Source organism: Natator depressus, chromosome 11 (genome assembly GCF_965152275.1).
Source record: "Natator depressus isolate rNatDep1 chromosome 11, rNatDep2.hap1, whole genome shotgun sequence".
NCBI classification, from domain to species: Eukaryota; Metazoa; Chordata; order Testudines; family Cheloniidae; genus Natator; species Natator depressus.
Window position 1 is genome coordinate 62,444,597 of NC_134244.1, and position 18,723 is coordinate 62,463,319.

An 18,723-nucleotide genomic window follows, 5' to 3' on the forward strand; every position below is an offset into this window, starting at 1 on the left:
CAATTCCCAATGAGGCAGGTGGGGTTGAATATACACTTCCACCAGCATAAACATAAAGGATTTCAAGACCGATTTTAAGAAGTTGGCCTCTTTATTTTATGCCAATTATTATTTGTGTTGTCCACTATTACTGTCGTTGGCCATCCAAGAACTTGATTTGTTGGTACAGTCAGGGGCTGGGACATCCAAGTGAACTAAATAGTGCCTGCAAAATTGCAGCCACAAAAAAAGGGAGACTAAGTGAGAGCAGAGATGTAAATTTTGCTCTATAGCACCTTGAGAGGGAATGTGCTCCATAGACAGGAGCACAGGCCTGGGAGTCGGGAGACCTCAATGCTATCCCCACCTCCGTCACTGAGCTGTTCAACCTTCAGCAAGTCACTGAATCTCTTTGTGACTCTGACCCCCTGGTAAAAGGGGATCATAATATTTACTTCCCTTTATAAAATGTTTGGACCGCTATAGATGTAAAGTGCTATGCAAGTGCTGTATGTTATAAAAATGCCATGGGACAGATCCTCAGCTGGTGTCAATTGGCATAGCTCCAGCAGAGTGATGCTGACTTATACCAGCTGAGGATCAGGAACATTTTTAATCAAGGGATATCTTTAGGGTGAGTCTCCCAAACCGGGCATGTATGTAAATGACACTCAGCTGGTCTAAAGTAAAAACAAAGTAGATAATTTAGTTCCTGATCCTGATTTCAGTGGGACCACTCATATACTTTAAGGCTGCCATAAAAAAAGATGGAGAAAAATTGTTCTCTCTTGCCCCAGAAGGCAGGACAAGAGACAATGGGTTCAAACTACAGCATGGCTGGTTTAGATTAAATCTCGTGGAAAAACTTCCCAACTGTGAGAACAGTAGGACAATGGAACTCACGGCCTAGGGAGGTCGTGGAATCTCCTTCACTGGAGGCTTTCAGAAAAAGGCTGGAGAGCCATCTGTCTTGGATAATTTAGACACAACAAATCCTGCCTCTTGGCAGGTGGTTAGACAAGATGACCCTTGCAGTCCCGGTTCTGTGATTCTATGTACGTGTTTGCAGTGCTAAGGCCTTATTATCTGGAGAGGTTTTATTCAGAAAAGTTCCAATAATGAAATAACATTCAGGACACACTGACCATTTTCAGGCCAAACACATTCTACTGTTTATTACACATTACATTCTTAAATAAAAATGCATCACATAACATTTTTGCATAGATATCTTACAATATACCAATTTAAAAAAGAATTATGAAACAGACCAGTAACAAAAATAAATTTTTTCTTCATTAATAATTTTGTAACATTAACATACCACCATCATATAATACAAATAATATTTTTTAAATCTTAAAGACTTTTTGTACAGCAAAAAAACTGACAAAGTAATTTATATTTATATTTATATATATATATATTTATAAAAAGCTTAAAAAAAATAAAATGTCAAAAAAAGGCAGAACTGAGGGCTACAAGATTGGGTACTTCTGTGATATATTAGAAATACCAGAGTAGGCCTGAGAGAATGTGACCGAGGGCATCTCCAAATGCACTTGTTAGACACATCTGGCAAAAGAAAAATTATAGTGCAAAATGAACATCCTTCAAGCTATATTGTTTGTGGGGGAGAGGGGTGTTTTTGTTTCAAAGGGGGAGCACTCGTACTGTTTGTTTGTTTAAGTGATACAGTAGGGACCAAGAAAGAGCTTAAGCAAGGAGTGAGGGGCAGAAAGTGAACATTGCTATAAAAGAAAAATATCATGGCCACATTATTTTTTACTTTCTGTTTAAATGAGCAGAAATACGAAGGCCTCGTTTTATGGGAGAAAAGTTACAGCAGTTCATCGGACTGATTTTTAAAATCAATATAGTTAAACCAGAGCCAGCCTCTAATATAAATGCACCTAAAATAGCTTAGCTGCTTCTTACATCAGTTAAGATTGATTAATTAAAAGTTACCAATGCAAACTAAACAGACTTGAACAAAGGTTAAGTGCACCTATGTAGCGGCGTTTTCATTCGTTTAACTAGCTTGATTTTATAAAACTGGTGCAACTTGTCTGGTAGAGACAAGGCCCCAGTAACAAAGTAGTGTTTAAACCAGTGTTTCAAGCTACTCTCAGGGCCTGTAGGGCTCGTGTTCTAAACTACAGGAGAGATGGGTTAAAATATAAGCTAAGGATCAGCCCCCCAGCCAACAGGCCTTTTTGGGACTGTGTGTTGGTTTTTATTTTTCTCTACAGTCCAAAGATAAAGGCTAAAAATGTCATCTCTCTCCATTCCGTTTCACTCTCCGGGTATAGTCTGAGCCCTCCCTTTCCCGCCCCCTAGCTTGCAGCTTACTAGCTCACAATACACAGCAACAAATACGGCTGAAAACTTCCTATGTAAACCCACCCTATTTCTAAAATGCACTGGCAACAGTGAGCACCCTCCCCAAACTAAAGGCAATAGGCACAGTTGGCTACCACACTGAAAATGTCAGTAGCTCAATTTCTTCTTCCATGTAGGTATGTGCTATACATACACACCCAGAGAGAGGGGGTAGAACCTGTTTTCTGGCAGTACACAGAAGTTGGAATCCAAACACTTACAAGTAAATGCTTTCATTATGAAAATTATGAACAGTCCAACTTTAATTTTTACATAAAAAATGCTATTCGTAAGCTTTAAGGAAAAAAACAAAAACAAAACCCTGTTTGAAAACACCTGCTTCTGAATGTTTTCGATTAGGTAAGTCCACTTTTGAGGTGGTACAGAAGGCAGATGGTCACCACATTTCTGAATATACTGACCTCTTTCTCAAAGAAGGGAGAAAAGTTTCACTACATAAGAGAGACCTTAGTGTGTGTGGGGGCCAACTCCTGCAGTTCTTACATGGGCAAAACTTGCCACTGAAGCCACTGAGATGTTGTGGCTGAGGAAGATCGCAGAAGTTATCCCTGTTACTATTAATGCAACACTTGGAAGATTAACCACTTTAGCTTCATTGTGAAATCATCATTCCAAAGGACTAGAAATAATGCTAGTAAGAGAAGGCAATACTCTTCGATCAATGGGTGTAAAATCTTAGGAAGAAGAGGATTTTCATGTTTTTGTTTTTCAAGCCAATACTGAATAGAGTTATTTTCACGTTCTTTTTAAAATATATGATCTACCAGAAACCAACAAAATGTATTTTAAGGGAGTGTTGGGTTAGAGGTTTTGCCCACAAATATGAAAGCTTAAAAATACAAAATCGCACAGCATGGGGATGCCAAGAATCAAGATGTGTTGAGGCATGAATAAAAGTGTGATTTAAAAACCCTGGAGCCACTGGCGGTTGGCCTTGTGAAAGTGAAATTATTTACAAACTTTTTCCCCTTCATATTTTTTTTATACTTTTTGACACATGTAAGGTGGAGGGGAAAAAAGGAAACAATTAAACAAGCTTGATTTGTTTCTTATATTGCAAGCATCTGTTATGATCTCTTCGGTACATAGAGAAGCAAAGATCCCAAGAGCTTAAATAGGAGGGCAATCTTTGTATTGAAAAATGCTAAAGAAACAAAAATGCCCCAAATTGGGGAACAATGAGAGAGAGAGAGAGAGAGAGAGAGAGCCTCTGAGTTTGCAAATAGTGATCAAGTCACAGAGAAGGTGTATTCAGTCACACTAGCCATCATACTCATCCATCGTCTCTGTTTTAGGCAGGACACCAAAGGTTAGTTGCTTTTAGCTTAAATTAAACACAGAATCCTGAAAGCAACGAAGTGTGTCCCACTTTTACATTCCAGTTTACCCTCTTATCCCATATTTGGTCAGTGGTTTCAGGGTACCAAGTAAAATGGTGCTTGCCTTTTAAAAAAAAATAAAATAAAATCAGATTCCAGTGAAGCCTGCTGCCAATGAGAAGAAAGATAGTATTCTAATGTGCATATGCACAGTGATGTAAATTACATTAGATCTAAAGTAATTTACAACTCCAATGTGTTGGGTAAGGACCCAAGACATAGGCTGCATGGTACAGTAATGTCTGCTGACAGTCATACTGGGACTTCCATAACTTTTTTCTTTTCCAAGACTTCTCTCCTAATAGAAAAGTCCTGTAGAATTTAATAAGGAGGAAACTAATAGAGGTCTCTAGGCTTGATTCTATATTCTGTTACACCAGTCTAATAGAGCGAAGAATCAACCCCACAAAGTGAAATTCTGGGCACCAGTGAAGTCAATGGGAGTCTTGACATGGGGCTAGGATTTCATTCATGGAATTTAATAGCAAATGATATCCACCTCTTGTTTTCTAACCATTGAGGATGTAATTCTCTAGTTCAACAGACAGAATGCTGGTCACTGGAGTAAAGCACCTCTGGGGTAATGGATTGAAGTATTTGCTAGGCTCTCACTCGAATTGCTGGAATTGTCTGGCATTTTGTATATTATATGTACTTTTGAGGGTTGTTTTTGTTACTCTGAAAAGTGACTAAAAACATGGCACTGTGGCCCTCCATGCTTGATATGGGAACAGTGAGACACGACAGGAGTGCTGAGGATACAGATCAAAAAGGTGACCCCAAAGAAAGAAGGAAACCCAACTTGCATGTCCGATCCCAAACTGAGTTATGAGACAACCGGCTTTTATACCTACACTAAGAAAATCTGATATGGAATAACTGAAAGAAAAAATAAAGCCTCATAATGAAACTTTAACTCATTTTTTGAAGCAGAACCCCATTAAGGTGTACATTCTGCTCAGTTACACCAGTGTAAATCCAGAATAACTCAGGTACCCCAGTGTCCTAATATATGAAGTGTGTCCTGCTTGCTCTTCTCCAGACTAATGCTACATCACTATTCAGAGAAACTCATATTCCTCCTCTGTGCTCTTTTTCCACCAGTTTGTAGGCATCAGTTTTTTTGTGGGACTTGTGTCTCAATTTGTTCCCATCCCCAATGATCTTGGAAGCCATGTCTGGTCATTTTATGTCTTCTGTTCTGCAAATGGGCATGAATTCAATTTGAAGGGAAACAGGGTAAAGCCCTCTCTTTAAGGCTCTTTTGAAAAGCTGCTAGATAACTTGGTTCCCAAAGCAGCCTTATAGAGAGGATTAGCTCTTTCCCATTTTTCATGGGTCCCAGGTAGATTATTACTAGTGATTCTTTACAATGTGAATGAAGTGAATGCAACTGTAGCAGAAAAACATGGGCTAAGACCTTCAAAAGTCGCAAGTGATCTTGGGTGCCTCAGGTTTTGAGCTCTCGACTTAAGAGGAGCCTGGTTTTTCTACAGAGTCCTGAGCACCAATGCATGGAAATCAGACCCATTTAAGTTGTCTCAAGTTGGGCACCCAAAATCCCTAGTCGCTTTTGAAAAATCGTAACTGTGACCAAACTGTTTGCTTTACCCACTGTCCTCTGAGACTAGAACGTGCACTTTCTGCTATTAAATGACTGACAGAGTGCACTGAGCTGAGACACAATATACGCAGATTACAAACGTCTCTGAAAAATATCAGTGATGGTCCTGAAACCCCAAATTTCTCTTTCAAAGTTAGAGGACCATCACAGACAGGGCCCAACTGAGAAATCCAGGTCTTGGTTTGGATTCTGAACCCATTTCCTATGGTTTTGGAGTATTTTGATTCAGGCCTATCTGTAAAAACAAAAGAGTTTCCAAATATTTCAGAAATTTTTGATATTTATCAAAAGGGCCCTTGTTCTGCTATATTTTAAATGAGATGTTAACAAGACCTCAAGTGACAAGAGGAAGCAAATATTTTCTCTCCATTTTTTTTTTCATTTTTAAAATAGAGCCTTGTACTTAAATTGCCCTTAATATTAAGTCTTCTGGACTATTAGTAACATTTCTAGAGGCAGGATTACCTAGAGTTCTGAAGAGAACATTTATACAGGTTCATAGCCTAATACAGTGGTGAGTATGTGCACATGTACTGTAGGATGCTATAGGAATGAACGTCTTCTAGAGTTTTCTAAATTTTTATCTAATGCACTGAATGGATGCTCTATAGTTTCACGCAGCTGAGGTTCAAGTATCCTCAAGCTCCCATGAGACATCCTGGTAAGATGCTCCACATATTCAAACACAAGTTGGGTTGTAGGGCCCTCAGAACCCAATTGGACTCCTGGATGGAATGGCCATAAGAAGTATGCAAACACAGAAGTCGAGAACTACGAGATTGTCAGCAAGCAGTGCTCCAGTAATTTTTTTTAATAGTATAGTTAGTTTTAAATCTTTGGACTAAAACTCAATTTTTTCTTACTTTTTTCACTGTTACATCATTGCCCCCCAAAAAGATGGTTAGATTTTGGTCCATATCTCATGCCATATGGATCAGATATCATATTCCCCACCAAAGTGTCCAACTGACAGTCAGTATTTGTAAAAACTGTGAGCAAAATAAACATCTTTCAGGTAGATTCAATCTCTGACTGGAACAAAGGTTGCGCAGATGCGGAGAATGCAAGTACCAATTATTCCAGTGACTGCTCTTATGTTTTACAGCTATGGATTTTTTTGTTAAGAGTTCAGTTTTGCATCCCAAAAGGGAAATATTTAACAGTCAATGAGTCAAAACAGTCAAAGGAGGGCAGTTGGCTAGTACAGTATAAAAGAGCAGCAACCATTTGTGGACCATATGCCATTTTGTTTCATTTCTAGACATGTCTTGTAGGGAGGGTCCTAGAATATACAAAATATACAACCTGTCCAATGACCACCCCACCTGCTTGCATAGGCCATTTTATATGGTCCTAAAGGCAGTCTTTGGAGTTAGGGCCAGTGCCAACTTGCTATAAATGCAAGTTGTGTTTTTATATATATATATATATATATATATATATATATATATTACTTTTTTTTTTAACAAGAAATTTAGTCCACTTTGAGCCAAGACGGTCAAATTATCTACAGGATTCAAGGGTGAGCGTGAGGCTTCCATTGATCCTGGATGGTACAGACTGAAGGTCGAATAGGACCCATGCTACCAATACCAGACCGATCACTTGGAAAATCCTCAGTGCTGTGCACAAAAGCCAACCCTTCATTCACTCTTTAAATATTCTTACAATTTTTTTTAATATCCGTGGGCTATACCATCACCTTGACGAATGGGAAAGGAGGACTGTGATCTTTCCTTTATAAGATTAATGCTGAATGAAGCCACTTCATTTGGAAGAGGTTCTCACCTTCCCACTCTGGGACTAGAGTAGTATTTTTGGCGTTTTTTTTTTTTTTTTTTTGTAAGATGCTTAACCAAAAGTTAGGCTTAGAAAATAAATGTTTGCAGGTGCTCTTTCAACAAATTAAAAGTCAATGTTTTAAACTGGTCAATAGAATAACAAGAACACGCAACACAATTTGTCAATCACTGTGGATTGTAGCCAACATGCTCACATGGTGCTGAAGGAAATCTGTCGTCATGCCTGATTTGTCCAGTCCAAGACAGATAAGCAGGTGAAGAAAAGGAGTTCTGAAGATCACTTGTTCATGGAGAAAAGATAAAATGTCTAAGCTTCCACATGAGCTTTTCAAGTTTTCATTAGACAAACAAGAAGTCCTAGCTATGGCAATAAGGTGATCCCTATGGAGATATAACGTGGTGTTTCAGGGACTCTTCCTTTGGCCGCTTTTCAGTCATGCCAGCAGCTTCCATAATCCTTATCAGTGCATAGGGCATGCAATAGCCAAAAAAAAGTTAACACAAAAATACCCAAACAAAAATATCGTCCTCCATGAAGTCTACATAAACTCAGGCCAAACAGATGATGTATATGTCACAGGTGTCACTCCACAGTCAACTGCCATTAAGGCCATTGGTATTGACTTAAAAGGATCTTAATAGCTCAGTTCTAGGAAGAACCAAAACCAAGACAGATCAAAGTGTCTGTGAGAAGTTTGACGTGTCAAGCATTAGGAATTCTCAGACAAAGAACAAAGGAACCAAGAGGTTAAATTTGGCTACCAAACTGGGATTTGGTTTTCTAGGTCATTATTCCCCCCCCCACATCTATTTAAAAAGAAAAGTTAGTGCTACAAATATGCAACTTCAAGACGACCTATTCTCCTATGGAGTTGCATTGAGAAGCGAGTTAAATAAGCCCCTCCTACTTGCTGTCCACCTGCAGAGAAGCCTCTTCCATTTTACTTTGATTTCTACTGGCAATAGCTGGAAACAAATCCACGGGTGATGAAGTCTGTAAGCAATTATTCTATCTTACTGACTTCACCTCTACCCCGTCTCCTCTCCTGCACCTTCTTCCATCCAGCTGGGGCAAGGCATAAAGAACACATGTATGTATTTAAGTATAGTTGGGTGCATGACAGTGTGAGTGTGTGGTCTGTGTACAGAGGTTTACATGTGATCAAGTTCTCTTCTTCCGCAAGGCAGCGGGTTATAACTGAGTTCCACCCTTCATGCCATGTCTTTTAGCTCAGCTGACATCTATGCCATGCTGATGGATTTTAGGTACTTAGATGTGTCTCTTCATGTGGAGGGCAAGATGGTCAGACCTGGAAAAACACCTGCAAAACAAACAAAATAAGGATTTTAAAAACAGGCCTTTCTGCTCCTCTATCATCATGCACAAGAACAATGTTCACCCAGGTTTACAGCAGTTCCCTGGAACCTGCCACATGTGGTCACAAAGTCAAGGTGACCATTCAAGATAAGTAGCTATGTTGGCTCATCCGTTAGCAGATTATTCTCCCCTCAGCCCAACCCCACTAGATTCATACTGTCAGAAACTGGGGAATGGGCAAGCTAACTCATTAACTAAGTAGCTGTAGTAATAAAACTAAATAATTTTGCATATTTTATAGGGTCAGATTTTTCAAGGGCTCAGCACCTTTACGTGTAGCCATATCTTCAAAAGACCTCAGCACCCACTTGGGCATCAAAATAAGAGGCCAGATTTGAGGGCTGAGCTGCTCATTTTGGTAGCTAAATCGAAGCAGAGCTCTGTTGAAAATCTGGCCCAAAGAGCCTTCTGTCTGAGAATGAGTGCTATACAGATATTGATGAAGGTAGTCTCACAACATCCCTGAGAGGAAGCTAGGCATTATCCCCATTTTATAGATTAGGACACTGAGGCACAGTGAGATAAGGAATTTGCTCGAGGTCCCACAAGAAGTCTGGCAAACCCAGCAACAGAATCCAGGTCTTTCACTTCCCAGTTCTGGGCTTTATCCCCCAAGGCCATCTTCTCTTTAGTCCACATGCAAAACATGCTGGCACTTGTACAAATGTAGATGCATGTTAGTGCTTATGAAAGGCTCTCCGAATGAGAACCCTAGAGAATGAAAACCTCTGTCCAATCACAACATTAACACAGTGCTTTGCTCCACCAAAGTGTATTCACTGTGACTGAATTTCTGAGGACAATGGGCAATTCTTTCTTCATGGCCATTCGATCCTTGACCCTTCTGCTAACATTTCCAGCAAGGAAGAGAGAACATAAATGCCAAATGTGATATGCTAGGAATTGGACTGAGAGCAGCAACTGCTTTCACACCGACCACCCAAATGCCCCTATATACAAAGCAGCCTTCGGCCAAGATTTTCAGAAGTGCCTAGTGATCCCTTTTAAAGAGGACTGCTTCCAGAGGGCAGGTGCTTGGCACTTTCTGAAAAATAAGGCCCCTTTAAGATGCCTCAGACTGGGCCCTCAAAACCTGAAGTGCCCAAAATCGCTTGGAACTTTTGAAATCTTGGCCTTCACTCTTGACACCCAAACCTGTAAGACACTTTCTAAGTTATATTTAGTAATGATAAAAAGAATCCACCACAAATTACATTTGCTGCTTGTTGCCAGAATCTTAGCCCAGTGTACATTGTGGTAGGCCACTTCCAGAATTAACCTGTCTGTGATGCTTTGAAAATTCATGCAGTGCCACACAAAGCTACATTACAAAATAAACACTGACAAACGCTTTTTTTTTTTTTTTTAAAAAGCTTGTTGCTAGAATTTGTTGTGCACGCAAACAGATTTATGCGGAATAAACTATGATAAAAGCAACAGGTCCCATCAGTGCCTTCAGCATGAGGCAAAGAAAGAATCATGAAAATCAGAGGGCAAAGGCCTGGTGTAGTGCACTTGGTCTGTCCTTTTGCCATTACTCTCTGATTCTCTGTGCGCCTACTACTACTTGTATGCAGGGGTGAGCAAATATGATAAATATTGCAAGAGCAGAAAATCTGCAAGAAGACTACCTTCACATATATGGCCAGATCCTCAAATGGTGTAAATCAGCATAGCTCCAGTGTAATCAATGATGCTATCTTGATTCATACCAGCTGAGGATCTGGTCCATGCTTCTTTACAAAGCAGAGTAGGAAAAATTTAAAAAGAATAATTTTAGAATAGTATGGAGTTGGAATCCGGCATTCTTTTTACGTTCCAGGGTGACGTATGTGCATTAAGAATGGAGGGAGAGACAGAGAGGAAAGACTTACAGTGGACAGTGGGCTTCTAATACAGAAGGCTCACCGCAGCTAGTATTGTCCAGCTGAAGGGTACCAAATATGTCCTTGGACAGCTATCTCTCTCATCAGGTTCATGGAGAAAGCAGCATGCTATGGATATTACGGCTGCCAAAACAAGTATGGGTGCCAGGAAGACAGGCACCAGCTGGCATTTTAAACTATGACCAGCCACAAGACCACCACCTGACCACTGCTTCTCTCAGATGCCTGCTGATAACCAGAAGCAATACTGGGGATTAAAAGTCTGCTGAGTCACTGACATGGCAAGATTTGTTAATGTTAATAACCAAACCAAAAGTTTGTTTCATATTAATAACCTTATGTTCTGCTCCAATATATTTTTATACTTCATAAAATGATACTTGACTAATCCTGCAGGCTCTTCCCCAGCTAGTAATTCAGTTAGCTTCATCTACTCGGGAGGCTCCTAGAGGCGGAGGACAGTTTCAACTGGGGGAAAAAAAAAGTCAAAAAAAGAACTAGATAAATTCATGGAGGATAGGTCCATCAATGGCTATTAGCTAGGATGGGCAGGGATGGTGTCCCTAGCCTCTGTTTACCAGAAGCTGGGAATGGGCGACAGGGAATGGATCACTTACGTAAGAACAACCACACTGGGTCAGACCAAAGGTCCATCTAGCCCAGCATCCTGGCAGTGGCCACTGTCAGAAGACAGGAAGCTGGGCTAGATGGATCTTTGGTCTGACCCAGTAGGGTTGTTCTTATGTAAGTCCCCACAAAATATTACAGCTAAATGCTACCATGAAAAAGCCCAAGATGCATCTGCAGCTATTAAGTGGCTGAGGTCCGGCCACATTTTCCCTTCTTGGAACTGGTGCTGGCAATAGGGTTGGCCCGGAATGGACAGTTGTCCTCAATAGGTTCGGAAATAGGGATCCATGAGGGATAAATCCTGTAGATCTCTGGTCTTCTGCAGGACAGGTCTCTGTCTCCACAACTTTTCCAGCTCTATGGCATTGCTGCATGTTGTACCCATGCCCAGCACGTACCACCTCCCAGGATTCAGAAAGGCTGCATGTGTCCCTGCATTGTTCCTAGCTCGGACAGCTTGCGATGCATAAAAATATCGTCATTCCTGATGGGCTTGCATGGACATAAACTGCCTGCTTCCAAACAGGCTGGTGGGTTTCATCTCCGCATCTGCAGAGCAACAAGAGGAGGCAGCTGGGATGGGAAGAGAACATAATGTTCAGCCATCTTTTTCCTCTGCTTAGATCCCTGCCCAGTGAGATTTGGTCCTCTTAGCAATCTACCTACCCCTCCAGCTGTGCGGAGAGGAGAAAATAAAGTGACAGACTTCTAGCTTCCTGTCTCCCCACCCCCACTTCCTTTTCTCACTAAAAGTTATAACACCTGAATCGACCTATATGGGTTGTTTTAAAAATTGTCCTCTAGGCTGATAGCATGAATACAATCCAAAAGGCTCGTGGTGTAAACCCACAGCCCTGAAAGAGGGGTTTTTAATGGACTCGTTGATGGATCACGTACATAAATGCTCCCCCTATCTGTAGTTCAATCACCACTTTCATGCTCTGATTGCCAAAGTACTCACCTTCACCTCTGAAGAGTGGTGTGCAGTTGGTTTACACTACACCGACACTGCTGAAAGATGTACCTAAGGCTACTTAAAGCTCAGAAAACCAGGATGTTTACTGTAGGCAAGGACCCTTCTGTCGTCAGTGGAGGGCGAAAAGGAAGACGTTAAAAAGAAATCTAAGAGGGAGCAGTTTAGAGGCGGAGAAATGGGATTCTCACTATCTGGGACCTTAATTCGGGAAAGCACCTGTTTAACTTGAAGCACGTGCTTAAATGCTTTCCTGAATACGGATGGACTGAAGTATGGGCTTAAGGGCATGCCTGAATACAGGCCTGGAGTAGGGGGCAGTGAACACACTTGGGAAGAGGGAAAGAGGAAGAGAAAGGAAAGAAAGTGTTAAGTCGAAGCTGGCCCAGTGAAGTAAAGGAGCCATCACTCTGAACCACTTTGAACACAGTGAGTCCCTGAGCTTCCCAAACTAGACCTAGTGAAAGGGTGGTGGGAAATTGATGGACAGATTACACCACATATGATCAGTTTAAACTGCTGAATACTTTTTACCTAGCCATAGATTTGGTCAAACGGGGGGGAAACTGACAATTTTAAGGGAACAAATTCATTGAATAAAACAGCAAATAGACACTGTGATGGTGGCAGCTATAGACAAAACACTTAGATAAAAAGAGAGAGGTATTATTCTTCCAACTCGACATGTAACAAATGACTAAAGGAGATTGTTGAGTTAATAGTGAGTGGTGAGATCTCCTTGGATCTGAATGATCACAACTGTTGTCTTTTTGCAACAGAAACCAAAAAGGGTGGTTTGTTTATTGGAGGGGTTAAGGGATTGGCGGGAAGGGACTTGGTTGGCTCTTAAAGAGCAAAGACAAGCAGAAAGCAGCCTCTTACAATAAAAATAAAGAACACCAATGTTCTTCTACTTCACAGAGATGATTATAAAAAGGCAAGACTCCAGAGGGTCTGTGTTTGGTTTATCCTTTATCATTCTGAGCAAACAAAAGATAATCCAGGGATAAAAGACAGAGGAAGCCCTTGGTTGGGGGCAGGGGGGAGGGAGAGAGGAGGATGAGGATCCTGGAAAGACAGGATGTGCAAATGATCAAATTTCCTTCTCATCAAAGGATGTGTCCCTGTTTATGTTCTATGTATCCTTTTTCTATGCTTGCTCTTGGCCAGTCTGGTGTGCCCACAGGCTTTATAAACTCTATTGTATTACAAACCATTTTCTTATCAAAACGGAGAACCTTAGTGCTGCATTAAAAAGACGGGTAATTTTCTTAAGCCTCTTAAAAATATATATAAATAGGATTAGCTGGATAACATGTTCAGATGCAAGCACATTATTTGATTATGCCTACACTGGATCCAGCCTTCACCGTGGGCATTGCCAGCCTCCAGTTTTGGGGGGAAGGGTTATTGTCTGATAATGTCAGTACTGTCAGATGTGATTCCTTGTGTAGTCTCTCTCTTGCTCCACCCCAATTATGTGTTTATTTTAAAGAGCCAGATTTTCAAAAATGCTCAGCAACCACAACCGGGACCAGATTCTCAAAAGAGCTCTGCTTCCATTCAGGCACCTAAATTAAGAGGCCAGATTTTCAACAGGAATCAGCAGCCAGCAGCTCCCATTGTTCTGGATGACAGCTGCTGAGCAGACAGCTCTCTAGGCAAACCCAGTCCCGTCTCACTTTTAGCTGCCCAAATGAGAGCTGTTGGACGGGGAGTTCTTTGGAAAATCTGGCTTTGGGTACTTATCCCTGGATCTAGGTGCTTAAAAAGACAGATGACCAAATATTAAATCTACAGTATCACATAAAACAGAGGTGATTTAAAGACACGTGTGTGATTTAAAGACAAGAGGACTAGATTCTCAGTCAGTGTGAATAGTCAGGGCTCCTTTGATTTCACCCAAAATCCTTGTGGTAAAATTTTCAGATGTGCTTAAATCACATAGGCACTTTTGAAAATGTTGCCCTTTGTTTCCCCAGGAACTGTCGTCCCCCGGCCCCCACAACAGCCCTTTGTTTGCCTCTCTTCCTATAGGCAAACAAAGGGCTGTGTGCTCAGTTAACTGAACCGGAGGATCAGTGATAGATTTAACATGCAGAAAAGGGAAAATGCTGTCAGCCCCCTCGGGTTGGTTCTAGATCTTGGGTACCTTCGCCATTCATGTGAGACTCTGTGAGCATCACACACTCCCCATCTTAGGCTGTGTTGACTCCCTTGACCCACTGGTTTGTGAGGTTTGACTGTCCTCAGGTGACTTCCTTGTCAGGGACCAGGAAGCCACGAGGTGGAGTTCAACCACAATTTTGTAAGCGAGGGAGGGCAGCTGGGAATTCAGGCTTTTGTTGTTGCCCAAGTCACATGGGATCACGGAGAGGGAAAGCCCAAGATGTTGTTGCAGCTAGCAGGTTGGGTAGAGTTTACGCACATTAAAGCGAGATTTTGCTGAACAAAGCTGTGCATTGGGCCAAATCCTGCTCCAGTCAGAGTCAATGGCAAAACTCCCACTGACTTCGATGGGACCACAATCTGGCCTCGAGTCCATGCTTCTGCTTTAGGGGCATCCATAAGGAAAACCGGGTACAGAAATTAGTTGCTGGTCCCAGCCCAGATGCTAGCGGACAAACTTCCTCTTCCCAGAGCCCCCCGCCACGCCTGACACTCCTGCTGGCCACTAAGGAAGAGAGGGGTTTCAGGGCAAAAAAACATGGGCCACGCACTGTAAGGAAAGAGGCACAGCTGCTGTGTATGCTGTGTGGAAAGCCAGAGGCTTTGGTCCCTGAGGGCTGGCAGTGTGCTCTCTTTCACCAGCAGTACATTTGCTTGAACACTAGAGTTAGAAGGTTGCATTACCTGTCACAATGGTTGCATTTAAAGGGTTTTGCCCCTGTGTGTTTCCTGTAGTGCCTCGTGAGCTCGTCGCTTCGTGCAAAACGCCACTCGCACCCTTCCCACGAGCACTTGTAAGGCTTCTCACCTGCAGGGGGACGAGAGATCAATCAGCACTGCAATGAAATTACTGCTGCCTAAACCTGCCCACCCTTTGCCCCACACCCAGCCAGCCAGGCCTTTGCCTCCCAGTTAGCCACATAGGGCACGAGCACCACTGATGTTCCCACACGTTTGCCCCACACCTGGTTGCCTAGCACGCAAGCACCAATGACTTATATTCACTCAGACTCTTCAAATCTATGGCAGACTCCCAAAAGCAATTGCCCATTCTGAACCTGTTTCAAGGCCCGCTGAAGTCAATAGGAAACTTTCCATCAACTTGAATGGTCTTTGGATCAGGCCCCAACTTCATTACATCTTACATTCTTATGCTACCTTGGTGAAAGAAATATTTCAAACCCGTCAATGTTTTTTTGTTTTTGTTTTTAAAAAACCCAATCACCCCAACAGCTGTGTTGCCGTAGGCTTGTTTTCAATTCCTTGAGTCAGCGTTGTGTGTACAAATTTGGTTACTGCCCATGCAAGTGGCTAGTCCTGTGCACAGACATCATGATTGCCCATGCATGTCAGGCAAATAGGCGTACAACTGCACATGTAATTAAACCCACAGTGCTTAAAATACCATTTAACAAAAAGTATTGCTGTAGTTCTGGCTTTTAGGAGTTGCCTTTCACACCCCCCCCCCCCCCGGTAGCACTCACATTTCCTCCCACCGAGACCCCACGTCTTGTATCCCCACTTAGATGCACCTGCTTAGTTGATTATAAAGTGCAAATGATATTTTTGGTGCTGCAAGACGAGAACTGTTCTGTTTAAATCTGTTAATCCCACAGGCGATTGTGACTGATTAGCACCTTTACGACCATATGTTTATCAGCTGTTATCCCACATGGAACTCTCTCTCTCATACAATTCCCTTGAAGTCAGTGGGGCTGCAGGGGTTGGAAGTCAGTGCCGAATCCGCTCCGCTGTGTTCACTTTCCCCATTTGATACCACAAACCAGGTTCTGGGGGTCAAATGCAGCTCTGGTGTAGCACCCCTGACCTCAAGGACGGTACTCCAAGGCCATTAACATTTTAGAATCATAGAAATCCGGGTTGGAAGGGACCTTAGGAGGTCATCTAGTCCAACCCCCGCCCAAAGCAGGACCAATCCCCAACTAATGGACGCTGTCAAGGTCCAAAACTCCCCCACCCCCACGGCCCCTTTCTCTACAGGATTGCAAAGTGTGGGCGTGTGCACACGTTTACCACATCTCCTCAGAATAAATGTGTGAATGCTCTTCTCCTACATTGCAGCCATGGCACGATGCCCTGCCCTCCTGAGCAGCCCAGCAATAAAAAGAGGCTGGCGGCATTAGGGGAGGTGGGGATGAGCGAGAACACAGGGAGGAAACAGGTTTCATTGTTAAGCCTCAAAGGGGGAATTATAAGCAGGGAGGGAAAATTGTTTTTTTTTTGTTTTTGTTTTTTAAATTCTGAAAATTGCTAAGAAGGCGTTTCTTTAAATCTCTCTCAGCAGATTTAAATACCAAATATAGCGTGTCAGGTCTCCCCATGTCATGTATTTACCACAGAGTATATTCAGCAGGTACTAGAGAGAGATCTGAATAGTTTGTAGTTCAAAACTAGGAGCGACACAGTACGCAAACCGGACAAGTCAGAGTGTGAGGATCAAATTCATTGCTGGTGTAACTCCACTGACATACCCCAGGAACTGATTTGGCCCAGTATGGGTAGGAAAAGCTTCTCTGTGACTAGTCATTTGCCAAACATTATTGATTACAAGCTAGGCTCTGCTGCTCCAAAGATAAAGTGGAAAGCTGGCACGGAGAGGAGAGGAGAATGGGCTGGGATATCTACCAGAGTTCAGCAATTCAAGCCTTTTATCCTCCACTCAAGTTTGAAAAGCAAAACCCATAAAAGGATGCGTTGCATCGTTCCTATTAGAAGAGGAAACCCTACATGAGGCTGCAGGTGGAGAAATGCCAAGGCGCAGATCGATCCATCAGTCAAGCAATCACGGTCTATAGGCCCTAAAGAATAAAAGGTAGTGGATGGGGGAGGGTTCGAGGAAAAAACAAAAAAGAAGAGGCAGCAGGATTTTCATTTCCAATCACATTCTCCCTGCATCTCAATCTAGGCAGGTGGTGTTGGTTTTTTCCCCCCCAAACACCATATGAGAGTGCATATAACAGAGCCCAGATATCTTAAGCCAATCATGAGCATTCACCACACTGTACAGGTGACATTCCTCTGCAGCTCTAGAGTACAAGGCCTTGGAACAGCAGGACCCTCGTGTGCTGCAAGACCTAGGCAAAAGAGGCCAATGAAACATGCCTACAGTTATATGTGCTGTAGTATTTAGGATGCCCTAATTCTCTTCTAAGCAGCGTGTTTGTCCCAGCCATATTGGGTTAGACAGTAAAAATAAAAGAAATCCTAAAGAAACCGCCGGCTGGTAACAATGAGAAAACAGAACAAACGTAGCACATGCTGGATTGCAACAAGCTAGACACATTGAGGCAAATTTGTTAAAAAGGAATTTTCCGCTCAAAAAGCTATTCAAGGTTTTCATTTCCATCAGGGCCTAGATCACGGGCAAGGTGGTGCTTCCCATGCCCATCGCAGCCATGGCTTGGGCATTGCCCCCAATGCTGGCTCACCCAAACACTGCCCTCAAGTGCACTACAGCCTACATGCTCTCTCCTAGAGATCCAGGGCAAGATTTGCATGCTGCCCTGGGTCTCCACTGGCATAGAAAGTGGACACCCAGAAATGACACCCCATATTCTGGGCTTGTCCCTGATGGTGGACCATTCAGCTGCTGCTCTACTGGACAACTAACATGTTGTTTTTAAAAGCAATACACACCATAGTAACAAATTTTGTGTGTGTGTGTGAGGGGTAATGTGCATGGTGAAAATCATTTAGCTTGTGTGGCTGCAAGAGAAGAGATGCCTCGCTCGCAATGGAGACGGCAAGGCAGATGTGTTTCTGCGTGGCTGTGCATTTGTTGCATACGTTATGGAGAGAGTGAGAGATGCTGACGCTTGTTCAAAACTGGCAGGTACAGACAGCCTAACGTCCAATCGTCTGCAGAACAGAAGGGTTGTTAACAAATACTGTAGTCTTTGCCTGAAATCAGTGGGCATTATGACTGACGCTGGATTTGTCTAATTAACGTTTGCCAAGTGCTTTCAGAATATAGAGGGCTGTATTTAGCTTATTGGAGGCCAGCAGTAGTTCTATTAGGCCTGTCTAGAATACATGTATGGGTGGCATGCTACATATCTCTGTTGTCTGTGCTCCAGGGGCTCTGTCCCCGATTTGTCTTTGCATAGCATAGAGTCCGGTTTTGTCTTCAGATTCCCTTCCTCCATAACATTAGCCATGTTCTGCCAAACGTCAGACAGCACTCCTTTGTGCTCCCAGGCAGCCTGCTTGCTTACAGTCAGCCGTGTGGCATAACAGAAAGGCAAAAGTGCCTATGACCTTTAAAGCCATGTCAAAAAGAGATCCTTGCCCCACAGACTTAAAAGAGATTAGCTCCCCCCCCTCCGTATAGCAATTTTGAAAATGGGAGGGTGGGGGTGGGGATAGGGAGAGATTTCCATGAGCATCTCTGTGCACAAAGGATAAGAACTAACTATCTTTTCATTGTTGCTTTACTCTCTTACCCATTGTAGATAAAATTAAAAGCCTCTCTTGGCTACT

General features: G+C 42.5%; 1 protein-coding gene across 2 annotated transcripts in view; it reads right to left on the reverse strand.

Annotated features, from left to right (window-relative positions):
• Positions 1 to 7,199: 7,199 nt before the first annotated feature.
• Positions 7,200 to 18,723, reverse strand: part of KLF7 (KLF transcription factor 7) — a 67,215-nt gene continuing 55,691 nt past the window's right edge. For both annotated transcript variants that reach the window (XM_074966888.1, XM_074966887.1), the window contains exons 3-4: positions 14,908 to 15,031; positions 7,200 to 8,509 (exon numbers count right to left, since the gene is read on the reverse strand). In XM_074966888.1, coding sequence (XP_074822989.1) covers positions 8,472 to 8,509; positions 14,908 to 15,031 — 162 coding nt within the window. In that variant the 3' untranslated portion in view covers positions 7,200 to 8,471. The remainder of the gene's footprint in view (positions 8,510 to 14,907; positions 15,032 to 18,723) is intronic.